This window comes from Tamandua tetradactyla, chromosome 13 (assembly GCF_023851605.1).
Source record: "Tamandua tetradactyla isolate mTamTet1 chromosome 13, mTamTet1.pri, whole genome shotgun sequence".
Classification (NCBI taxonomy): Eukaryota; Metazoa; Chordata; class Mammalia; order Pilosa; family Myrmecophagidae; genus Tamandua; species Tamandua tetradactyla.
In genome coordinates this window covers 60,038,765-60,064,421 of record NC_135339.1, presented here as the reverse complement: position 1 = coordinate 60,064,421, position 25,657 = coordinate 60,038,765, and the positions used below count along the sequence as shown (strand labels likewise).

The 25,657-nt window shown below is 35.7% G+C and overlaps 1 protein-coding gene across 1 annotated transcript in view; it reads left to right on the top strand.

Annotated features, from left to right (window-relative positions):
* The window catches only part of HPSE2 (heparanase 2 (inactive)), a 771,963-nt gene that overhangs the window by 498,585 nt on the left and 247,721 nt on the right, over nucleotides 1–25,657 (top strand). Inside the window, exon 5 of the mRNA XM_077125704.1 lies at nucleotides 19,425–19,596. Within this exon, the coding sequence (XP_076981819.1) occupies nucleotides 19,425–19,596 (172 nt within the window). The remainder of the gene's footprint in view (nucleotides 1–19,424; nucleotides 19,597–25,657) is intronic.

The following is a 25,657-nucleotide window of genomic DNA, read 5'->3' as shown; positions in this document are numbered from 1 at the left end:
TTTAGTAAATGTGTAGCCTTGTAGAACCATCCCCACATTCTTGTTAATGCCTGTTCCCATTCTCAGTCCCAGGAAACAGTAATCTGCTTTCTGTCACTATAGAATTGTCTTTGCATCTTGGTTGAGAATCAGTTGCCATAAATGAGTTTATTTGTGGACTTTCAATTCTGTCCATTTATCTATATGTCTATCCTTATGCTAGTACTACACTGTCTTGATTACAGTAACTTTATAGTCGGGCAGTTTAAGCCCTCCATCTTTGATCTTGTTTGCTGAAATTGTTTTGGCTATCCTGAGTGCTTTGCATTTTGATATAAATTTTGGGACCATCTAGTTAATTTCTGCAATAAATCCTGCTAGGATTTTAATAAATTTAGCATTGAATCTGTGAGTCAGTTTGGGGAGAATTTACATCTTAATGATATCAAGTCTTTCCATCTGCAAGTACAGATTATCCCCCTATTTATTTAGATGTTTAATTTTTCTCAGCAATGTTTTGTAGTTTTCGGTATGTAAGTCTTACACATCTCTTGTTAAATTTATTTTTAACTAGTTTTATGTACTTTTGAATGGAATTATTTTCCTAATTTCACTTTTGGACTGTGTATTGCTACTATTTAGAAATACAGTTGATTTTGTGTATTGTTCTTGTGCCCTCTAATCTTGCTGAACTTGTTTTTTAGATCTTCTAGGTTTGTGATTGTATGTATGTGCATTTTTTAGAATTTCCTATGTATAGCTCATGTTATCTGATATAAAGACAGTTTTACATCTCCCTTTCCCATTTTGCTGCCTTTTATTTCTTTCCCCTGTCTGACCACATTGGTTTAAACATCCAGTACAATTGTGAATATAAGTGATGAGAGTAGACATCTTTGTCATGTTCCCATTCTTAGGGGAAAAATATTCAGTCTTTCATGAGTAAGTATGACTTGAGCTGTAGATTCTTCTTAAATGCCTTTGATCAGATTGAGGATGTTCCCTTCTATTCATAATTTGTTCAGAGTATTTATCAGGAATTGGTATTGGATTTTGCCAAATGCTTTTACTACATCTACTGAGATGGTGATGTGGATTTGGTCTTTTATTCTATTAATTTGATGTTATACATGAGTTGATTTTTTATTAGAGAAGTTGTGGGTTTATAGAATAATCATGCATAAAATACAGGATTCCCACATACCACACCACCACCAAAACCCTGCACTGGTGTAGATCATTTGTTACGATTGATGATAGCACATTTTGACAACTGCACTACTAATCAAAGTCCATAGTTAAACTTAGGACTCACTGTTTGTGTACATAGTTACATGGATATTTTGAAAAATTTTATTCTATTGCCATATTACAACCTAACACTTCCCCTTTTAGTTATATTCAGATGTATATTTTAGTGCTGTTAATCACATTCACAATGTTGTGCTACATCACCACCATCTAGTACCAAAACATTTCCATCATTCCAAACAGGAACTCTATACATTTTAAACCCTAACTTCCCATTTCCTACTCCCCCCCTGCCTTGGTAACCTATATTCTAGATTCTGATTCTGTGGGTTTGCTTATTCTAATTGTTTCATATCAATGATATCATACAATAATTGCCCTTTTGTGTCCAGCTTATTTCAATAAACGTGATGTCTCCAAGGTTCACCCACACTGTCACATGTATCAGGACTTCATTCCTTTTTATGACTGAATAATATTCTATTGTATGAATATACCATATACCTAGATTCTTTATTACTTATTGTGCATTTGCATTTTAGCACACGTAGGAAATAAGAACTATTACACAAAGTTACCTTTATCTCGGGTTTCTATTTCTTTATGCTACTTTGAACCACTGTCTAGTGTCCTTTCCTTTCACACTTAAAGACATTCCTTAGTACTGCTTGTAGGGCAAGTCTAGTGGTGTTGAACTTCCTCAGCTTTTGTTTATCTGAGAAGTCTTAATCTCTCCCTTATTTTTGAAAGAAAGTTTCACCAGATATAAAATTCTTGGCTGGCAATTATTTTCCTTCAGCATTTAAAGTATTTCAACCCACTGCCTTCTTGCCTACATGGTTTCTGATGAAAAATTAACACTCGATCTAATTGGGATTCCCTTGTAAATAACATGTTACTTTTCCCTTGCAGCTTTCAGTATTCTCTCCTTGTCTTTTGCATTTGATGGTGCAATCAATATATGGCACAATGTATTTTTCTTCATGCTTATCTTGTTTACTTGTTCTCTCACCTCCTTGGATATGCATATTCAGATCTTTTGCTAAGTTTGGGAATTTTTATGTCATTATTTATTTAACTATTTCTACTGTCCTTTCTCTCTTTTTCCTGCTTCTGGGACTCCCATAAAGTATTCATGCCCTTGATTGTGTCTTATAGCTGTCTTGGTCTAGTTTTGCTTTTAATATATTTTTTTCCTTTCTGCTCCACAGCCTGACTCGTTTCATGCATCTTGTCTTTAAGTTCACTGATTCTTTCTTCTACCAGTTCCAATCTGTTCCTGAAACCCTCCTGGGCATTTTTCATTTCAGTTATTATGATCTTCAACTCCAGAAGTTCTCTTTGGTTCATATTTGTTTGTTTGTTTGTTTGTTTTAATGTTTTTATTGAGAAATCTTTATACATATACAATCTACACATGATACACAATTAATGACTCACAATGTCATCACATAGTTGTGTATTCATCACTATGATCACTTTTAGAACATTTGTATCTCCCCAGAAAAAGAAATAAAAAGAGAAAACTCACACATCCCATACCCCTTACTCCTCCCTCTCTTAGACCAACAGTATTTCAATCTACCCAATTTTTTTTTACCATTTATCGCCCCTATTATTTATTTATTATCCTTACTTTTTACTTATCTGCCCATACCCTGGATAAAGGGTATGTCAGCCACATGCAAGGTTTTCACAATCTCATGGTCACGTTGTAAAAGGTATATTGCTACACAATTGTCTTCAAGAATCAAGGCTACTGGAACACAGCTCAACAGTTTTAGGTATTTCCCTCTAGCCACTCCAATATTCCATAAACTAAAAAGGAATATCTATGTAATGCATAAGAATAACCTCCAGGATAAACTCTCAACTATGTTTGAAATCTCTCAGCCACTGAAACTGTATTTTGTCTCATTTCTCTCTTCCCCTTTTTAATCAAGAAGGCTTTCTCAATTCCATGATGCCAGGTCTTGGCTCGTCCCAGGAGTCCTTTTCCACATTTTGGGGAGATTTACACCCCTGGGAGTCATGTTCCATATAGTGGGGAGTGAGTTTACCTGCCCAAGTTGGTTTAGAGAGAGCAGTCACATCTGAGCTACAAAAGAGGTTCGGTGAGGGTGACTCTTAGGCATTATTATAAATAGGCCTAGCTTCTCCTTTGCAGAAATAAATTTCATAGGGGTAAGCCCCAAGATCGAGGGCTCAGCCTGTTGATTTAGTTGTCCCCATTGCTTGTGAGAATATCAGGAATTCCCAGATGAGGAAGTTTAATATTTCCTCCCTTCTCCCCAGTCCCCCAGGGGGACTTTGCAAATACTTTTTTTTATTCTCTGCCCAAATTACTCTGGGATATATTGGGCATCACATTAACCTGTACAAACCAACAGGATCTCATGCCGTGTTCAACATTTCATGTATTTACGGTGTTCAAGTAAGTTGACCATACAAGTTAAATTAGGTAATATGCCACCCAAAATATAAATTTTGCACCAAATAAACATTTCCCCCTTTGGTCTCACACAGAAGTTGGTTATTTTGTTCATTTTTAAAACTTACATCTCTTTACTAAGTTTCTCATATTGTTCATTCATTTCATTGTTTTCCAAATGTCCTTTAATTCTTTCTCTGTACTTTCCTTCATCTCCTTGAGCATTTTTAGGATCGCTTTTTTAAAGTTATGTCTGTATTCTTGTCTTCCTCATTGGTGTTTTCTGTTTGTCCTCTATCTTTGGATGAGCCATCATTGCCATCATATCCTGCTTGTTTGCTTCTCTTGTATTCTTTTCTTGCACACTGTGCATTTTAATGTTTTAAATGTTAACTCTGGGATTTACTACCTGAGATGTCTTGTTTCTTGGTTTTTTAACTACCTGGTGATAAGGCAGATATTTTTTTGAGCTTCAGGGAGGTCTGCCCAAGGCAAATGGAGACAGTGTCTTTCTGGGCCTCTGTCTTGTTCTGGGCATACACTTGTATTTGTTTTTTGAAGCTACCCTGTTTATAAGAATGTGGCTGTCCCCTCTGCTTCCCAGGAGACAGACCTCCCTCTGCTGACAGGTATTTGAAGCTGACATGCCTTTGTCCCAGACTGTCTGCCTTTATAGTATAGTTTCTTATTTTCCTTTTGTTATTTCACACCACTTTTGCCTGGGAGTTCACCCCAGGGAGAAATTTCCCAAGTCAGTCTTTCCCAGAGAAGGCAGGGTCAGAGATCCATAAAGGAGGCTCCAAAGTGCCCAGACTGGCTCCAAAGTGCCCTGAGGAGGGAATCAAGAAAGGCACCAACATCTTTCCCAATAGCTTCCCAAAGCTGAGCTTTCTTGGCCTGCCCATCAAATGCAGTCTTTCACCTAACTGTCTCCTGCAGCTCTGAAGAAGTGCTGTATCCTTAAATCTACATTGTCCACATACGGGGGTGGGGGGGGGGGCGGTAAACAATGACTTCTGCCGCTTTTACTAGGATGGGGTTGAAACAGTGGCTGCCACCACCTTTGCCCAGTGTGGGTTGAAACAATAACTGCTATCAAAACCAGCATCCAGTGATTGAAATTCACTAATCAGAAACCATGATCTGTGATCGGCTGTGCCCACACCCATTCTTGGGGAATAAGATTTTTATGTCCCTTTTTGTCACCAGCAGGCCAGCCAGGGGCTGGACCTTGCCGTGACCTGCAGTGAAGGTGAAGGATGGGCTCCAGTAAGCACCATGCAGAATGAACAATTTTATGGTTTGCCACCATAATTTATCAGTCTCTTCCTCTTGCTCTTCCTTGAATGCTGTATACAGTGTCCTTCAGGCCTCTGGGGATTGTTTCAGACAATTCCTGCCTGTTTAACCACTGTTTTCAAGGAAGGACTGGGTCCTGGAGCCTCCTACTGTGCCTTCTTCCCTGGAAGAGCTTATTAGTTGATTTTCAGTGTTAAATCTACCTTGTATTATTGGCATAAATCCCACTTGGTCATGATATGTAATCCTTCTAATATGTTGCTGAATTTGGTTTGTAAATATTTTGTTAGACACTTTTGCATCTTTATTTATGAAGGATATTAGTCTGTAGTTTTCTTTTCTTGTGATGTCTTTGTCTAGCTTTGGTTTAAGGGGAATGTTGGTCTCATAGAATGAGTTGGAAGGTATTACTTCTTCCTCCATTTTCTGGAAAAGTTTGTGAAGGATTGGAATTATTTCTTCTTTAGATAATTAGTAGAATTCACCAATGAATTGATCTGTGTCTGATCTTTCTGCATGGGCAGATTTTAATTACTAATTCAATATATTTTCTTGCTATACACCTATTCAGATTTTCTATTTCTTTTGGATATAGCTTTGGTAATTTATATCTTTCTAGGAAATTGTCCATATCATCTAAGTTGTCCATGTTATTGGTATAAAATTTTCATTCGACTTACTGTGAGGTCAATAGTGGTATTCCCTCTTTCATTCCTGATTTTGATAATCTGTGATTTCACCCTTTCTTCTTCATCAGTCTAGGTAAAGGTGTATCAATTTTTGTTTGTATTGATTTTCTCTTGTTTTTTTTATTCATTTAATTGATTTCCACTCTAATCTTTATTATTTCCTTCTTTCTGCTTGCTTTATGTTTAATTTTCTTTTTTATTTCTCTTTTCATAAGGTGGGCACTTAGGTGGTTAATTTGACATCTTTCTGGTTTTCTAATATTGTTAGTTTAAAGCTGTACATTTCCCCCTAACCATTGCTTTAGGCTGCATCCCATACATTTTTATATTTTTTGTTTTCATTCAATTTAAAATATTTTGTCATTTCCTGTACCTTCTTTTTTGGCCCATGGGTATTTGTTTAATTTCTAAGTATTTGTCAATTTCCCAAATTTCCGAATTGTCATTTAATTCTTTTGCAGTCAAGACACATATGTTGTTTGATTACAATTTTTAAAAATTTATGAGAGCTTTTTTATGCCTAGAGTATGATCTGTTCTCAAGGATGCACCCTGTGCCCTAGGAAAGAAAGTATATTCTTGTTCAGTGGAGTTTTCTTTAGATGTCAAATAGGTCAAGTAGGTTGATCAAAATTTCTATTCTCCTGGCTGATTTTCTGTCCAGTTCTTCTTTCCATTGTGAATGTTGGTTTTGAAGTTTCTTTCCATTGTTGAATGTTTCATTTCCTGTTTCAATTTTGTCAGTTTTGTTTCGTGTATTTTGGTGTTCTGCTGGTACGTACCTATGTATTTATAATTGTTATATCTTCCTTTTTTGATCCTTTTTATTGTATTTTCCTTAATTGACCCATATATCATTATAAAATGCTACACTTCATCTCCAGTAACAATTTCGTTTCGTTTTAAATTTTATTTTTGTATGATATTAGAAGAGCTACTCAACACTCTTATGGCTACTGTTTTTTTTATTTTTTTTAAATTTTTATTGATGAAACATAACATACAAACATGAACATTCTTAACATATGAACATTCTATTCTGGGTATATAATCAATGACTCACAATATCACCACATAGTTGTATATTCATCACCTTGGCCATTTCTTAGAACATTTGCACCACTCCAGAAAAAGAAATAAAAAGAAAAAAGAAAAAGCTCATACATACCATACCCCTTACCCTTCCCTCTCATTGACCGCTAGTATTTCCATCCACCCAAGATATTTTAACCTTAGTTCCCACTTTTTTTCTATACCCCTTACCACTCCCTTTCATTGATTACTAGTATTTCAATTTTCTCAATATATTTTAACATTTGTTCCCCCTATTAATTATTTATTTTTAATCCATATGATTTACTTCTCTGTCCATACCATAGATAAAAGGAGCATCAGACACAGGGTTTTCACAATCACACGGTCACATCGCAAAAGCTATATCATTACGCAATCATCCTCAAGAAACATGGCTACTGGGACACAGCTCTATCATTTCAGGCACTTACCTCTAGCCTCTCTAATACACCTTAAACTAAAAAGGGGATCTCTATATAAGGTGTGAGAATAACCTCCAGGATAACCTCTCAACTCTGTTTGAAATTTCTCAGCCACTGACACTTTATTTTGTCTCATTTTTCTCTTCCCCCTTTCGATTGAGAAGATTTTCTCAATCCCTTGATGCTGAGTCCCAGCTCATCCTAGGATTTCTGTCCCACCTTGCCAGGGAGGTTTACACCTCTGGGAGTCATATACCACCTAGAGAGGGGGAGGGCAGTGAGTTTGCTTGCTGTGTTGGCTTAGAGAGAGATAGGCCACATCTGAGCAACAAAAGAGGTTCTCTGAGAATGACTCTTAAGGCCTAATTTTAAGGAGACTTAGCCTATCCTTTGCGGGGATAAGTTTCATATGAATAAGCCCCAAGATTGAAGGCTCAGTCTATTGAGTTGAGGAATGTTCTTGCCGTTTCCCCAAGGGGAGCTTGCAAATGCTTCTTTATTCACTGTTCAAATCGCTCTGTGATTTACTGGGGCATCATACTGGACAAACCTACAAAATCTCATGCCCTATTCAAGATTCTGTATAAGTTATATTAGGAAATGCACTAGTCAAAATATAAATTTTGTACCAAATAAACATTTTTTGCTTTAGTCTCACACAGATATTGAAGTTTTAAAATATAAATGACCATCTATTTTCAACACCCTGCAATACTGACATTCCTTTGTTTTTCCTCATGCAAAAACATTTTTTAATTTGTACATTTAGTCTCTATCATTGTACACTGTAGTGTATAATGCACTCCTGGATTATACCATCTCAGTCTTTATCGTCTATCTTTCCTTCTGGTTGCATATATGCCCCCAGCCTCATCCCTATATCCTTCTCACATTCAGCTTCATTCAGTATACTTACATTATTGTGCTACAGTCAGGTAGTATTGTGCTATCCATTTCTGAATTTTTACAATCAGTCCTGTTGCACAATCTGTATCCCTTCAGCTCCCAATACCCAATGTCAACCCTATTTCTATCTCCTGATGACCTCTATTCTTAACTAGAATTCTCCAAGTTCATTCATTAATGTTAGTTCATATCAGTGAGACCATACAATATTTGTCCTTTTGTTTCTGGCTAATCTCACTCAGCATAATGTCCTCAAGGTCTTATGGCTACTGTTTGCATGGTATATTGTTTTCTTTCTTTTACTTTCAACATATTTGCATCTTTCAATCTAAAATTTGTCTCTTTGGAGTATATAATCCCTTTACATATAATGTAATTTTTGCTATGCTTGAATTTACATCTGCCACTTTGCTATGTGCTTTCTATTTTATTCATGCGTCTTTAGTTCCTTAGTTTCTTTACTGCCTTTTTATTATGAAAAAGATATTTTCTAATATATCATTTTAATTCCTTTGCTGTTTGTTCATTTGTGTTGTCTTGTTTTAGTTATTTTTAGTGGTTTCCTTAGGGATTACAATATGCATTTTAACTCATACTATACTTCAGAGTGAAGTAACTTAATTCAGTTAAGTATAGACATTTTACTCCAGTATAGCTCAATTTACCCTCCTTTGTGGTACTACTATTACCACAAATGTTACATTTTTCTATATTATAAGTTCAGCAACATAGTTTTTGACATTTTTATTGTGAAACATAATATATGTGCAGAAAAGTGATAAATTTCAAAGTACAGTTTAACGAGCAAATTTCAAAGTAAGGTATGGTTTACAGTTCTACAGTTTCAGATATTTTCCTTTCACTATTCTAATACACTAGAGACTAATATAATGTTTCAGTAGTCAAATTTAATAATTATTTATTAAATCCTATCTTTGTTACAACTCCACCCTCTCATTTGATCCTTCTAATCTTCAGGGTTTGGGCAATGACTATTCTACTTTCTTCATGTTGTAAAGGGGTGTCAACAATATGGGGTGGTGGGGTGCAACTAGTTGATGTTCTTGGAGAGATCGATACCTCTGGGCCTCAGGACCCATCTGACGTAAGTACAATTTGGAGGCTTTACATTTCTGAAAAATAAACTTAGTGAGTGAAACTTTTATAGATTCTCAGAAAGAACCCTGGGTATTCTTTAGGGTTTTCAGGAATATTTTTGGTTGGGGCTTGGCCTACCATGGCAATTTGTCATATCTAGCTGAAGCTTGCTTAAAATTAACCTCCAGAAAATCCTCTTGACTCTATTTGAAATCTCTCAGTCACTGATACCTTATTTTGTTACATTTTTCCCCCTTTTGGTCAGGAAGGTAATGTCAATTTCATGATGCCAGGGCCAGGCTCATCCCTGAGAGTCATGTCCCATATTATCAGAGAGACCTACACCCCAGGATGTAAAATTCCACATGGAGGGAGGGTAATGAGTTTACTTGCAGAGTTGGGTTTAGAGAGAGAGAGAGAGAGGCCACATCTGAGCAACAAAAGAGGTTCTCTGGAAGTGACTACTAAGCATAATTATAGGTAGGCTTAACTTTGCCATTGCAGAATTAAGTATCATAAGAACAAGCCTCAAGATCAAGGGTTTGGCCTTGTAACTCGGGAGTCACTAAAACCTGAAAGAGTATCAGGAATTTCCCAGGTTGGGAAGTTTAATAGTTCCATATTTGTTTCTGCAATTCCTCAAGGGACTTTGCCAATACAGTATGTTTTAATTATCTGCCCAACATACTCTGGGATATTTCAGGTTATTATATTAAGCCATACAGAATTACAAGATCTCATTCCATATTCTAGGCTCCATGTGTTTAGGTTGTTTAAATGTACTAGCCAGACAAGTTACACTAGATTGTGTGCTACAGAAAATTTGAGTTTTGGACATAATAAACATCTCTTCCTTTCATCTCACAGGATGGTGAAATTGTAAAATACAGGCAATATCATCCTTTACCCTGTATTCTAGTTTATCTTAGTCCCAACCAGATCAACTTTGTTCTTATCTGTAATTGAAGTCTGATTTCATTTTTGTCTTATGTGTATGGAGTAATGCGGACTTTCAGATCTGCAAAACTCTAACCCTGAGTCTTAGGTGTCATACATGTACCCAAAGTTCCAGGGAAATACCAGGTTGTACACATAGACCACAGCATCTCCGAATTTAAAAATAACACTTCAAGTTCAGGACTAAATGTGACTACTGTAAGAGCTTACAATCTAGGCCCTACTTTTCTTATAAATATTTTGTAAAAGAAACCATACAATATTTGTCCTTTCTTTTTTTTTTTTTTGCCTTATTTTACTCAATATAATGTCCTCAAGGTTCATTCACCACGCTGAATGCCTCATGTCTTTATTCCTTTCTGTAGTCACACAATATTCCATTGTATGTATATATACAATTCAGCCTTCTGCTTCTCAGTCAGTGTACCCTTCGATTAGCTCCATCCATTGGGTATCATGAATAATGTTTCCATAAACATCAGTGGACAAATGTTTATTTGAGTCCCTGCTGTCAGTTCTTCCTAGTAATGGGATGGCATATTCATATGGTCATCCTACATTTAGCCTCCTGTGCATCTGCTACATTACGCTTTAGAGAGACTGCACCATTCTGCTACTGTACCAACATTGAATAGGTATATCTCTCTCCCCACATTTTCTCTAGGACTTAAATTTTCATGTTTATTTATTTATTTATTTGTTTTGAATCTGTAGATTTTGTTAAGATATATTCATATAACATATATTCTATCCAAAATAAACAATCAGTAACTCATGGTATCCTCACTTAATTGTACAATCATCATCACACTCAATTTTAGACAATTTTCATTGCTCCAAAGAGAAAGGTAACAGATGGACAAACCCATTTCAAAGAGAAAACGCAAAACAACACATAATTCTTATAACCCCACTCTCCCAGTGATCTACCCCGAGTATTTGGGATTCCTGTTAAATATAGTCCATAGCATATAATAGGTAGTTTTTTCCATGTACCACTCTATTATTAACTTTTTGTGCAAGTGTTACATCTTTGAAGTAGTTCATGCAAGAGATGTTTTATGTTTGTAGTACTAACTGGTGAGATTCATGACTTTAAACAACCTTCTTTCAATCATATTCATCTTTCATATGGCACTATTACTTGTAATCCCACTAATGAGCTACAATACCTCAATCCATTCGCATACGTTTAAGCTCAACCTCGTTAATAAGTATGTACATATTAGGTAACTGCTCCTTCTTTAGTTTTATCTATCTCTAGGTCCCCTATATTCTATATTTTTATTTTATATTTTCTAGGGAGTTGACATTAGTGAACTCATACTGTATCTGTTCTTTTGAGTCCAGCTTATTTCACTCAGCATTATGTCCTCAAGTTTCACCCATGTTGACATATGCTAAAAGACCTCATTCCTTCTTACTGCTGCATGATATACCATTGTATTATATGCCACATTTTGTTTATCCACTTTTGTGTTGATAAACACTTGCATTGTTTCTCTCTTTTGGCAATTTGAATAATGCCTCTATGAACATCAGTGTGCAAGGTTTGCTAATGTCACTACTTTCAGATTTTCTGGGTACATATGGAGTAGTGAAATTGCCAGGTCATAGAGTAACCCGATATTTAGTTTTCTCAGGAACTACCAAACTGTCTTCCATAGTGGCTGTACAATTGTACATCCCCACCAGCAGTGGATAAGTGTTCTAATTTCTCCACATCCTCTCCACGTTTTTAGTTTCCTGTTTGTTTAATGACAGCCATTCTCATAAGTTTGAGATGATATCTCACTATGGTATTTATTTGAATTTCCATAATAGCTAATGAATAATAAAAACTTTTCATGTGTTTTTTTCTGTTTGCATTTCCTCTTCAGAAAATAGTCTATTTGTACCTTTTGCATATTTTATAATTGGATGGTTTGTCCTTTTATTGTTCAGTTATAAGATTTCTTTATATATATACTGCATATCAAACCCTTATTAGTTAACATTGTTTCCAAATATTTTCTCCCATTGAGTTGACTACCTCTTCATCTTTTTGACAAAGTCCTTTGAGGCACAGCAGCACTTGATTTTGTGGAGTTTACACTTAACCTATTTTTCTTTCATTGCTTGTGGTTTGGGTGTAAGATCTAAGAAACTACCTCCTATTACTAGGTCTGAAAGATGTTTTCCTGTATTTTCTTCTAGGAGTTTAGTGGTAGTGGCTCTTATTTTTAGGTCTTTGATCTACTTTGAGTTAATTTTTGTATAGGGAGTGATGTATGGGTCCTTTTTCATTCCTTTAAATATGGATATCCAATTCTCCCAGATCCATTTATTGAAGAGACCGTTCTGTCCCAGTTCAGTGGATGTGGGGCTTGTCAAAATCAATTTATCATAGATCTGGGGGTCTATTTCCAAACTCTCAATTCTAATCCATTGATCAATGTATCTCTTTGTGCCAATACCATGCTGTTTTGACCACTGTGGCTTTATAATAAGCATTAAAGTCAGGAAGTGTAAGTCTTCTCACTTCAATCTTCTTTTTGGGATGTTTTTGGCAATTTGAAGCCTCTTTCCCTTCCAGATAAATTTGGTAACTAGCTTTTCCAAGTCTACAAAGTAAGTTGTTGGAATTTTGATTGGTATTGCATTGAATCTGTGGATCAATATGGGAAGAATTGATATCTTAACAGCATTTAGCATTCCTAACCATGAACAAGGAATATTTTTCCACCTATTTAGGTCCTCTTATTTCTTCTAGCAAATTTTTTTTGTTTTCTGTGTAGAGGTCCTTTACATTCTTCGTTAAGTTTATTCCTAGATACTTGATTATTTTAGCTACTATTGTGAGTGGATCTTTTTTCTTAATTGCCTCCTCAATTGAGTCATTACTAGCGTATAGAAACATTACTGCTTTTAGTGCATTAATCTTATATCCCACCACTTGCTGAATTTATTTATTAGCTCAAGTAGCTTTGTCATAGATTTCTCAGGATTTTCCAACTATAGGATCATGTTGTCTGCAAATAACAAGATTTCCTATTCCCTTCTGATTTGGATGCCTTTCATTTATTTTTCTTGCCTAATTGCTCGAGCTAGAACTTCTAGCACAATGTTGAATAGCAGTGGTGTCAGTGAGCATCGTTGTCTCATTTCAGATCTTAGGAGGAAGACTTTCAGTCTCTCGCCATTGGGTATGATGCTGGCTGTGGATTTTTCATATATGCCCTTTATTATATTGAAGATATTTCCTTTGATTCCTACCTTTTGCAGTGTTTTTACTCAGAAAAGGATGCTGAATTTTGTCAAATGCTTTTTCAGCAATAATTGAGATGATCTATGATTTTTCCCTTTCAATTTGTTAATATGTTGTATTACATTGATTGATTTTCTTATGTTGAACCACCTTTGCATTCTTGGAACAAACCAGATCATGGTGTATAATTCTTTTAATGTACCTTTGAATTTGATTTGCAAGGTTTTTGTTGAGAATTTTTGCATCTATATTCTATTAGAGAGATAGGCCTGCAGTTTTCCTTCTTTGTAGTATCTTTATCAGGTTTGGTATTAGAGTAATAGCTTCATAAAATTAGTTTGATATTGTTCCCCTTTCTTCAGTTTTTTGGAAGAGTTTGAGAAGGATGGGTGTTAGCTCTTTTTGGAATGTTTGGTTAAATTCCCATATGAAGCCATCTGGCCTTTCTTTGTAAAGCGGTTTTTGGGGATTGATTGAATCTTTTTCTTTGGTATTGGTTTTTTGAGGTCTTCTGTTTCTTCTGTAGTCAGTGTAGAATGTTAATGTTTTTCTAGGAAACTGTCCATTTCCTCTAAGTTGTCTAGTTTATTGGAATACCATTGTTTATAATATCTGCCTATGTTTTTTTTTTATTTCATTGGGATCCTAAGTATTGATCCCCCTCTCATTTCTGTTTTTTTATTTGCATGTCTCATTTTGACTTTGTCAGACTAGCTAAGGGTTTGTCAATTTTGTTGATCTTCTCAAAGGAGCAACTTTTGGGTTTTATTGATTCTGTATTGTTTTAACATTGTTTTATGATTCTTGTTTTATGCAACTGACTTTTAAACTAGTTAAGAGAGGAAAGATTAACGAATACATTTATAATGACTCTTATATTTGTCTGTTAGCTACCTTTATTGGTGTTATTTCATTTTTGGTTTTGAATTAACATCTGAAGGACTTTTTTTAGTATTTCCTATAAGACAATTTTACTCACAATGAATTGTTTCCTCTTTATTTTTCTCAGAGTATGTGTTTTTTCATTCAATTTTGAACTTTAGTAACTGCATATAGAATTCTTAGTTGACATGTTCTTTTTTCTTTCAGTACTTTTAATATCACTGTCATCTCACTGGCTTCTTGCTTCCATTGTTTCTGATGATAATCAGCTGTCATCTTATTGTGGATCATCTGTATGTGATGTGTCATTTCAATTCCAGAATTTCCATTTGATTCTTTTTTATAATTTCTCTTTATTGATATTTTTATTTGATGAGTCAATAGCAACATACTTTACCTTAGTTCCTTATTTTTCCTTTTAGTTCTTTGAGCATGTTTACAGTAGCTGTTTTGAAGGCCTTCTCTGATAAGTCAAAAATCTAGGTCCTCTAAGAGACAATTTCTGTTGACTGGTTTTCTCCCTGTATGTGGATCACATTTTCCTGTTTCTTTGCATGTTTCACAATTTTTCATTAAAAATTGTACATTTTAGATAATATCTTGGAGAACTCTGTGTTCTGATTTTCTTATGCCAGAAGATGTTTTTGTTGCTTCTTTTTTATTTGTTTAGTTACTTGGCTGGACTAATTCTGTAGAGTCTCCCCTCACCCCAGCCTCCATATTGTGTAGCTGGTGATATCTCTTATGTTTATTCATTTATTTTTGCAAGATCAGCTTCCTAGGGGTCGCCCCTAAGTCAGCACAACACTTTCTACCACAATTAGTGGGTCAGAAATTGTGCTTAAATACTTTGACCCAGTGGGTCTGTGTATGGGTTGGAAAACACATTCAAAATTTAGGCACTTTACAAATCTGACTGGGTTTTACTTTCTGACTTGCCTTCTCACGTACCCTCTATGAGTGCCCTAGGTTCCACAATGAGCCAGAAGTGCATGGATAGCTAGGGTCCTCTCTAGGCTCTTTGGAATATGCGCAGTTTTTCAGACTACCAGGAATATGTAGGGGCTTATCAGTATCTACTGTGACTGTCTGATTGTTTCAGTCTCCCTGTTAAATTTTTAATAGTCTGCTGATTTATTACTTGTCTCTGCCAGTTTTACAACTTCACACAAACTGAGATAGTGTCCTTCCCTGGGGCATGTACTTCATTCCAAATCATGAAACCCCACTCCAGCAGTGGAGCTGATGGTTTTGAGGACTATCCCTGCTTTTTTAGAACTACCAAAATAGTGAAAGCTAAGGATGAGGGATGGAAGCATCTCCTGTTTTTGCTTAAAATTATTTCCTTCAGCTATTTTGCTATTATTAGACATTAAGGATTTTTTTGTTTGGTTGCCTTTTAACTTTTTTTGGTACTATGGCCATCTTTATAAAGCTTTCCCTTCTTACCATTCACTGTGAAGTGTCACTCCAAATCAGTATAATCTCTGTTCTTGATTAGGTGATATTCTGTGAAGATTAATTTGAAAATGAATGGAATGACAAGATTGCCCTGCTAACTTCATATTTTTGCTGGGGTGGTTTCTCAAATGAAGGTAGCTTTCCCCTTTTTCAGTTATTTTATTCACATTGTTAAAAGAAAGGCAGAACTTATGGGACGCAGCAAAGGCAGTGCTAAGAGGGAAATTTATTGCCCTAAATGCCTTTATCAGAAAAGAAGAAAAGGCAAAAATGCAGGAATTAACTGTCCACTTGGAAGAACTGGAGAAAGAACAGCAAACTAATCCCAAAGCAAGCAAAAGGAAAGAAATAACAAAGATTAGAGCAGAAATAAATGAAATTGAAAACATGAAAACAATAGAGAAAATCAATAAGACCAGAAGTTGGTTCTATGAGAAAATCAACAAGATTGATGGGCCCTTAGCAAGATTGACAAAAAGAAGAAGAGAGAGGATGCAAATAAATAAGATTAGAAATGAAAGAGGAGACATAACTACTGACCTCACAGAAATAAAGGAGGTAATAACAGGATACTATGAACAACTTTACGCTAATAAATACAACAATTTAGAAGAAATGGACAGGTTCCTGGAAAGACAGGAACAACCAACTTTGACTCAAGAAGAAATAGACGACCTCAACAAACCAATCACAAGTAAAGAGATTGAATTAGTTATTCAAAACCTCCCTAAAAAGAAAAGTCCAGGACCAGACGGCTTCACATGTGAATTCTATCAAACATTCCAGAAAGAATTAGTACCTACTCTCCTCAAACTCTTCAACATAATCGAAGTGGAGGGAAAACTACCTAATTCATTCTATGAAGCCAACATCACCCTCATACCAAAACCAGGCAAAGATATTACAAAAAAAGAAAACTACAGACCAATCTCTCTAATGAATACAGATGCAAAAATCCTCAATAAAATTCTAGCAAATCGTATCCAACAACACATTAAAAGAATTATACATCATGACCAAGTAGGATTCATCCCAGGTATGCAAGGATGGTTCAACATAAGAAAATCAATTAATGTAATACACCATATCAACAAATCAAAGCAGAAAAATCACATGATCATCTCAATTGATGCAGAGAAGGCATTTGACAAGATTCAACATCCTTTCCTGCTGAAAACACTTCAAAAGATAGGAATACAAGGGAACTTCCTTAAAATGATAGAGGGAATATATGAAAAACCCACAGCTAATATCATCCTCAATGGGGAAAAATTGAAAACTTTCCCCCTAAGATCAGGAACAAGACAAGGATGTCCACTATCACCACTATTATTCAACATTGTGTTGGAAGTTCTAGCCAGAGCAATTAGGCAAGAAAAAGAAATACAAGGCATCAAAATTGGAAAGGAAGAAGTAAAACTATCACTGTTTGCAGACGATATGATACTATATGTAGAAAACCCAGAAAAATCCACAACAAAATTACTAGAGCTAATAAATGAGTACAGCAAAGTAGCAGGTTACAAGATCAACATTCAAAAATCTGTAGCTTTTCTATACACTAGTAATGAACAAGCTGAGGTAGAAATCAAGAAACGAATCCCATTTACAATCGCAACTAAAAGAATAAAATACCTAGGAATAAATTTAACCAAAGAGACAAAAAACCTATATAAAGAAAACTACAAAAAGCTGTTAAAAGAAATCACAGAAGACCTAAATAGATGGAAGGGCGTACCGTGTTCATGGATTGGAAGACTAAATATAGTTAAGATGTCAATCCTACCTAAATTGATTTACAGATTCAATGCAATACCAATCAAAATCCCAACAACATATTTTTCAGAAATAGAAAAACCAATAAGCAAATTTATCTGGAAGGGCAGGGTACCCCGAATTGCTAAAAACATCTTGAGGAAAAAAAACGAAGCTGGAGGTCTCGCGCTGCCTGACTTTAAGGCATATTATGAAGCCACAGTGGTCAAAACAGCATGGTATTGGCATAAAGATAGATATATCGACCAATGGAATCGAATAGAGTGCTCAGATATAGACCCTCTCATCTATGGACATTTGATCTTTGATAAGGCAGTCAAGCCAACTCACCTGGGACAGAACAGTCTCTTCAATAAATGGTGCCTAGAGAACTGGATATCCATATGCAAAAGAATGAAAGAAGACCCATCTCTCACACCCTATACAAAAGTTAACTCAAAATGGATCAAAGATCTAAACATTAGGTCTAAGACCATAAAACAGTTAGAGGAAAATGTTGGGAGATATCTTATGGATCTTACAACTGGAGGTGGTTTTATGGACCTTAAACCTAAAGCAAGAACACTGAAGAAGGAAATAAATAAATGGGAGCTCCTCAAAATTAAACACTTTTGTGCATCAGAGAACTTCATCAAGAAAGTAGAAAGACAGCCTACACAATGGGAGACAATATTTGGAAATGACATATCAGATAAGGGTCTAGTATCCAGAATTTATAAAGAGATTATTCAACTCAACAACAAAAAGACAGCCAACCCAATTACAAAATGGGAAAAAGACTTAAACAGACACCTACCAGAAGAAGAAATACGGATGGCCAAGAGGCACATGAAGAGATGCTCAATGTCCCTGGCCATTAGAGAAATGCAAATCAAAACCACAATGAGATATCATCTCACACCCACCAGAATGGCCATTATCAACAAAACAGAAAATGACAAGTGCTGGAGAGGATGCGGAGAAAGAGGCACACTTATTCACTGTTGGTGGGAATGTCAAAGGGTGCAACCACTGTGGAAGGCAGTTTGGCGGTTCCTCAAAAAGCTGAATATAGAATTGCCATACGACCCAGCAATACCATTGCTAGGTATCTACTCAAAGGACTTAAGGGCAAAGACACAAACGGACATTTGCACACCAATGTTTATAGCAGCGTTATTTACAATTGCAAAGAGATGGAAACAGCCAAAATCTCCATCAACAGAAGAGTGGCTAAACAAACTGTGGTATATACATACGATGGAATATTATGCAGCTTTAAGACAAGATAAACTTGTGAACCATGTAATAACATGGATGGACCTAGAGAATATTATGCTGAGTGAATCCAGCCAAAAACTAAAGGACAAATACTGTATGGTCCCACTGTTGTGAACGGACATTCGAGAATAAACTTGAAATATGTCATTGGTAACAGAGTTCAGCAGGAGTTAGAAACAGGGTAAGACAATGGGTAATTGAAGCTGAAGGGATACAGATTGTGCAACAGGACTAGATACAAAAACTCAAAAATGGACAGCACAATAATACCTAATTGTAAAGTAATCATGTTAAAATACTGAATGAAGCTGCATCTGAGCTATAGGGGTTTTTTTTGTTTTTGTTTGCTTGTTGGTTTGTTTGTTGTTGTTGTTTTTTACTATTACTACTACTTTTATTTCTTTTCTTTATATTAACATTTTATATCTTTTTCTGTTGTGTTGCTAGTTCCTCTAAACTGATGCAAATGTACTAAGAAACAATGATCATGCATCTATGTGATGATGTTAAGAATTACTGAGTGCATATGTAGAATGGTATGATTTCTAAATGTTGTGTTAATTTCTTTTTTTTCTTTCCGTTAATAAAAAAAAAAAAAAAAAAAAAAGAAAGGCAGAATGATCTGTGAATAGGAGAGGGTTGGCAGAGCCTCACCCTTCTCAACTCTGACTTCCATTTCTGCTTTTAATCTAGAACCAAATAACTATCGGACTATGCATGGCCGGGCAGTAAATGGCAGCCAGTTGGGAAAAGATTACATCCAGCTGAAGAGTCTGTTGCAGCCCATCCGGATTTACTCCAGAGCCAGCTTGTATGGCCCTAATATTGGGCGGCCCAGGAAGAACGTCATCACCCTCCTAGATGGGTAGGTCAGATTATTTAGTTGTTCTCATGATACTGCTTATTACATGTAATGGATTAATGCATTTGTATTTCTCTGGGCTATTTTCTTGGTCTTAAGAAGAAAGGAGGGATTTTTTCTATAATAGTTCCCCCACCTTAAATAAGGGATTTTTCCGTCAAACAGTGAACTTCTTATTTCTCCAGTCTTCCACAGTCAGCAGAGGATGATAGGGTAGAGGAAGGAATATTACATTCTTCAAGATGCTGTGAAAGAGCTGTTTTGTTTTGGAAAACCACATTTAATGTTATAGCATTTCATAGCATAATTTTATATTTTAAAAAGCAAATAATTACCCATACTATTACTATGACCTTTTATAGAAAATAAAGCTAGACAGAATCTTAGCCAGTGAGACCTGATTAAAAAGTTGGGGAACTTGGTGGGCCATGGTGGCTCAGCAGGCAGGAATGCTTGCCTGCGATGCCAGAGGACCCGGGTTTGATTCCTGGTGCCTGCTCATGTAAAAAAAAAAAAAGAAAAGAAAAGAAACCAACTTGGGGAACACCATAAATAATTTTAGATTGAAGCACAACTTAACCAATAGATTTAACTGTAGGTATTTTAGAGAATTGCTACAATTTGATTTACTTAATTTTGACTGACTCTGACAAAAACATTTTCAGCCTTTAGTTATGGATCTGGCACTAATTAAATGTTACCTGCCTCAGTCCTGCTAGTGTGCCAGGCTCAAATTGGATAGGTAAGACATCCATGCAGGTAGAGTCCTGTTAAGCAGAGTTAGAGGAAATGTCTGACCATGAATGCATTGCCAAAAATGCATTGAGGCCAGAGGATCTCAAGGTGGCATGAGGGAGGATGAAAATGTGTTTTAAAGGGCCAAAGTGGAGATATAACTACAGCACGAAGGATGAGAACAATGAGGCTGAGAGATTTAGAAGTTCATCTGGAATGCAAGTTTTGCCACAAAGTACACATTTTATGTGATATCTTGTCATACTCTGGGATGGGTGCAAGTTATCCCTACGCATCCAAAGATGAGTAAGACATTTTCTAGTGAAATTAACAGACCAAGTGAGATTAGATAAATGCCATACAAATATAAACTGATACATGGGAAGAGAGAAACCTTAGTTTCCTAGATGGCCCTTGTGTTTTAATGACTCTTGTAGTGTTTTCTCTCCTCCATTTTCTGGTGGCTTAGCCAGACATAAGCTAATAAATGTAGCAGACATTACCAAAGGTTTGGTAAGGTGGAAGGATTTTCACTCTAAAAAAATATTAACCTGAAATCTAATTTTAGAGATTCTTTGCTTTTTTACAAAAAGAAAATCCCTGAACCCTTACTTCAATTCCTATCCTTTACTCCTCTATTCTCTTTTCTCTCCTTTCTCTCAGGAACAAAAATGGAATTCTTCCATTTTTTCTTGCAGAATAATTCCACTATCTTGGCTCCTACCCACAAATATAGCTCTGGGCTTCCATTTGTTTATTCAGACTTACTGAAACTTAGATATTACTATAGTCTGTATGTGTGTGTTGGGGGGGTAGGGATGATTATAGACAGGTTGTTGTCATTTTACCTGTTATAATTAGGCAGTAGGGATCATATGTGCAGAAATTACACACAGTTTATAGAAACATAATCAAGCAAAGATAATAACTATCATTTAAGTCTACATAGTCATTCTTGGCTTTTCCAACTATTCTTAAAACTAAGATAATACCAAAGAGAGGTATATGGTGTTATGAACTATTGTAAGGGCTGATGGAGGGGGTTGACTGCACTAGGGAGGTCAGGGAAGGGTTCCCTCTGCTGTTACACTCAAAAGGAAGAGATATTTAAAATATAATCTAAAGCACTAGGCAAAGAGAGAAGTGAACAATATTGTATGGTTGGCAGAAAGAGAAGCAAGACCCTGAGCTGAATACAAGGACTAGATTGGCTAGAGAAAGATTTAGTCAGAGAGGTTAAGTAAGAATCTCATTATATGAGGATTTATAAGCCTGCTGATGGGATTAGAATTTCCTCTAAGTGAAGAAGGGTAAGATATTGAATGGTTTTAAGATTGGGAGATAAATAATTTGATATACCATATATAAAGTATGTTCTGTTTAGAAAATGTATTGGTGAGGAAGGAGAGAAATCAGTGAGAAGACTGCTGTAGTAGTGTAAAGAAAGAATGATGGAGTATTTGTAAAGTTCCCATGGGGGACTGGGGAGAAAGGAGGAAATATTAAACTTCTCCATCTGGGAATTCCTAATATTCTTACAAGCAGTGAGGATAACCAAATCAATAGGCTGAGCCCTTGCTCTTGAGGCTCACCCCTAGAAAATTTATTCCTGAAAAATAAGTAAGCTAAGCCTACTTATAATTATGCCTAAGAGTCATCCCCAGAGAACCTCTTTTGTTGCTCAGATGTGGCCTCTCTCCCTAAGCCAACTCGGCAGGTGAATTCACATGGGACCTGACTCCCAGGGGTGTAAATCTCTCTGGCAATGTGGAACAGGACTCCTGGGATAAGTCAGGGTCCAGCATCATGGGATTGAGATAGACTTCTTGACCAAAAGGGGGAAGACAGAAATGAGACAGATTTCAGTGGCTGAGAGATTTCAGAGTTGATAATCCCTTTTTAGTTTATGGTATATTACAGTGGCTAGAGGGAAGTTGTTGAACTGTATTCCAGTACCTTGGTTCTTGAAGACAATTGTATAACTATATAGATTTTACAATGAGACCATGTGATTGTAAAACTTGTTGCTGATGCACCCTTTATCTGGGATATGGATAGATGAGTAAAAATATAAGGACAAAAATAAATAAATAATGGGGAGAGATAGGGGGTAAAATTAATTGGATAGATTAAAATACTAGTGGTCAATGAGTGGGAGGGGTAAAGGGTAGGAGATGTATGAGTTTTTCCTTTTTTTCTATTTATTTCTATTTTCTGGAGTGATGCAAATGTTCCAAAAATGATCATAGTGATAAATACACAACTATGTGATTATATAGTGAACCACTGATTTTATACTTTGGATGGACTATATGTGCATTAAGATATCTCAAAATATTTTTTTTAAAAAAAGAAAAAATGCTGGTGGCCTGACTACAGTGAAGGCAGTGAAATGTACTATTGGAGGTAGAACCTATAGGACTTGAGGATATATCAGATGAGGGTATGGTGATGTGACACAGGGAAGTGTAAGTAACTGGGTAGATGGTGTTTTGATTTACTGATATAGAAAGGTGGGAGAATAACTACCTGGCTCTGAAAAGAAAATCATGGCTTTGGTTGTCATACCGTGTTTACTAGACTTGAATCTAATGGAAATGTCATATACACCATTGCATATAAGTTAAGGGATAAAAGTCTGTGCTAAATATATTAATTTTGGGAATCATTATCATGTAAATGTGATTTAAGGGCGTGGGGAATGGAAAGATCAGTTAAAGAGAATTTAGAAAGAGAAGAAACAGAGGCCTAAGAGAGAGTTGTGAGGAATGCCCACATTTAGAGCTGTGAGAAAGGAGTGGACTCAGAGGTAGGAGGAAAGTTGTCACATGAATCAAGAAAAAAAGAGAGTTTTAAATAATGAGAGAGAGGTTCTGGAAGGTCAGGAAGTCAAATAACAAGAGGACAGAAAAGTGCCATTGGATTTGGCAATACAGAGGTTGTTGGTGACCTGGAGAAAAACCGTTCATTGGAGTGGCAGGAACAATTTGAAGAGTGAAGAGGGGGAGAGAAATAGAAAACAATAATATGAACAACAACTCTAAGATAATTTTTACTGTGAAGGAGAACAGAAAAATGAAGGGAAATGTGGACTCAAGGAAGATGATAGTATTTCTCTCCCTTAATGTGGGTGACAGAACATGTTTGTATGTTGATGAGACTTATTTAGGAGAGAATAAATGATCACAAGAGAAGGGGTACAGAATGAGAGAGACAAATCCTTTGACGTTAGACATGATAGAATCCAAAGGAGTTGGCCTTCATCGCAAGGAGGGGCAATTCCTCCAGAGTAATAGAAGGTAAGAACCAAACATACCAAATATAAGAAATTTTAAAAGCCACATGTAGAAGCCCCTAGCCAGTGTATAAAGTGTAACAGTGACATCCAAGTTTGTTGTACATGGTGTAAATATGTGGACATAGATACTGGTTTGCCAAGAATAATTCAAGTAACTTTGACACAATAGTAAGTAACACACAAAAGAAATGAGCGTGTGACTGGGATGTTGTGGTGACAGGTTGTGGGTTACTCCCTCATGTATTCAAACGCTTAAAACAAGATTCTAGAGAATCATTTAGGGGAAGGAAAAATACTGATTAGCAATTTTTCTTTAACATGCCAGAAAAAAAAAAAAGATGTCTCTTTCTTAATATATATGTACCAAATACACAATGAAATATAACTAGAAACACATAAACATCCCCCAGTGAAGTGAACTAACAATAACAAAAATGTCAGCACTCTAAATCACCACCTCTAAATTTCCGATCCTCCTGGTTATATGCAGATATAATTTTACATAGTTGTAATCATTGTAAATGCATCATTTTGAATTCTATATATTCTTTACTCATTGCTTCATACAGCTCTTTCCTTATTCTACATAGTTCTCATATTTGTCATTCTTAATAGCAATAAAATATTCCATTGCATTAACCAAAGTTTGCCTAAGCATTCCCTCACTGTTGGGCATTTGGAATGTTGACAGTTTTGGCCTGTAATATATTGTGCAGCTATATACATTGTTAGACAAACAGATTTTTTAGATTTCTTTTGAATTACAACCTTGGGCTATATTCCAAAATGTGGGGCTGCTGGGTCAAAGAATATGATAGTTTTTATGGCTTGTTTATTTGATGCCAAATGTATTTTCAGAAAGATTTTACCAGGTTGTAGGACAACAATGTATTGCTGTATCTTTTTTCTTCAATACCTTATAGCAATGAATATTGCCAATTTTATTAATTTACTGTTTTGATTAATGAAAGATTATACCTCATAGTTGTTTAAATTTGAATTCTGCTAATTATGAGAAGAGCTGAACATTTTCCAAATCCTTATGTTATCTGTTTCCTTGTTGTCCCAGGCTTAACTAAGGGCACAATAACCATTTTACCTGAGGCCCAGACCAGGAGGCCATTTTAGCTCTCCTTTGTTCACATAACTCAATTAGCTCAGTACTGTTGTTGCTGACTTCTTAGTATCACTCATATCCTAACTTCCTTTCATATTTATTTTAAGCCTTATCAGTTTTCCTTCTAGAATAATTCTATACATCTAATATCAGACTCTAATAGTAGTTTCTTCATGTAGATTTCTGAGTAGTTGTGTGTGTTTTTTTAATGCAACATCTTGTGAAGTCACTCTAACTTGAAATTCAAACCCTTTCACATACCTTTAGGGTATGGCCTTTAGAGTCTAGTGCTTGCCTAACTTTACAGTTTATTAGTAGCCCCTTATTCACCTTCCCTCCAGCTATATCAATGCCCTTGTAAATTTCAGAAGGTGCTATGCTATTTTTATTTAAAACTTTATTTTCTGCCATTTTGTTTGGAATATCACTCCCTCCTCTTGCTTTCCCTCCTTTACTATATCTTCACTGACATTTTCAGGCAGGATTTCTTCTGGCCTTCTCTATCTCATATGGCACATTTTTTTTCTGCTATAGCACTTAACAAAGTGACAATAATGTCTTTGTGTATATATATGCCTCTTCTGATAGACTGTGAACTAAAATATAAGCTTTATTCATTCTGCACCCTCAAAAGCTACTATAAGTCTTCTGAGACCTGTAATGTTGTAGGTCTCTTGAATGAATAGTGTCAGACTTATTCAACAGCTGGCAATGCACTCATCCGACATGAAAACAGTATGCATACTTGTGATTGAGACGCATTGTAAATCATTATATAAATAGTGATTTATATAAATTATAATGATTAGTTTTATTTGTATACAGCAAAACCAATTTTTAAGATTTTTTTTTCTTTTTTCTTAGGTAGTTACAAGACTTTCTCAGCTAGAATATGAACTCTACTAGGATAAAGA